At 42.7% G+C, this 735-nt stretch overlaps 1 protein-coding gene across 1 annotated transcript; it reads left to right on the forward strand.

Moving 5' to 3' along the window:
- Positions 1-72: 72 nt before the first annotated feature.
- Positions 73-726, forward strand: LOC104774593 (ankyrin repeat-containing protein At5g02620-like; the record flags this gene model as incomplete). The annotated part of the gene is made up of 2 exons (XM_019242909.1): positions 73-93; positions 146-726. Coding segments are annotated over exons 1-2 (602 nt in total), but the record flags the coding sequence as incomplete, so codon positions are not given.
- Between the last annotated feature and the right edge of the window lie 9 nt (positions 727-735).

The raw sequence follows: 735 nt of genomic DNA on the forward strand, positions 1-735 counted from the left end.
GTTTTGAGCGTTGAGGATAATAAAGGAAATACGCCATTGCACATTGCTACAAACAAGGGGCGTATTAAGGTAATGGCTCTTTACTTTTCTCAAGTTTCCAGTTGATTTTAGTTCTCATGTAAACTGTTAATTGACTTCTCTGCAGATAGTGCGGTGTTTGGTATCTTTTGAAGGCATTAACCTCAACCCTATAAACAAAGCTGGAGATACGCCATTAGATATCGCTGAGAAGATAGGAAACGCAGAGCTTGTGTCAGTTCTGAAGGAAGCAAGAGCTGCTACAGCTAAAGATCTCGGAAAGCCTCAAAACCCAGCTAAGCAACTAAAGCAAACAGTCAGCGACATCAAACACGAGGTACAATCTCAGCTCCAGCAATCCAGACAAACAGGTGTTAGAGTCCAGAAGATAGCAAAAAGACTCAAGAAGCTTCATATTAGTGGTTTAAACAACGCTATAAACTCAGCAACGGTTGTGGCTGTACTTATTGCCACGGTGGCTTTTGCAGCAATCTTCACAATACCCGGTCAGTACGAAGAGGACCGGTCGAAAGGATCATTGCTAGGACAAGCTCATATAGCAAACAAAGCACCGTTTCTGGTCTTCTTCATTTTTGACAGCTTGGCACTGTTTATATCCTTAGCTGTTGTTGTGGTGCAGACTTCAGTTGTTGTGATTGAGCAGAAGGCGAAGAAGAAGCTTGTGTTTGTGATCAACAAGCTCATGTGGTGTGCTTG

Source organism: Camelina sativa, unplaced genomic scaffold (assembly GCF_000633955.1).
Source record: "Camelina sativa cultivar DH55 unplaced genomic scaffold, Cs unpScaffold03790, whole genome shotgun sequence".
Taxonomy (NCBI): Eukaryota; Viridiplantae; Streptophyta; class Magnoliopsida; order Brassicales; family Brassicaceae; genus Camelina; species Camelina sativa.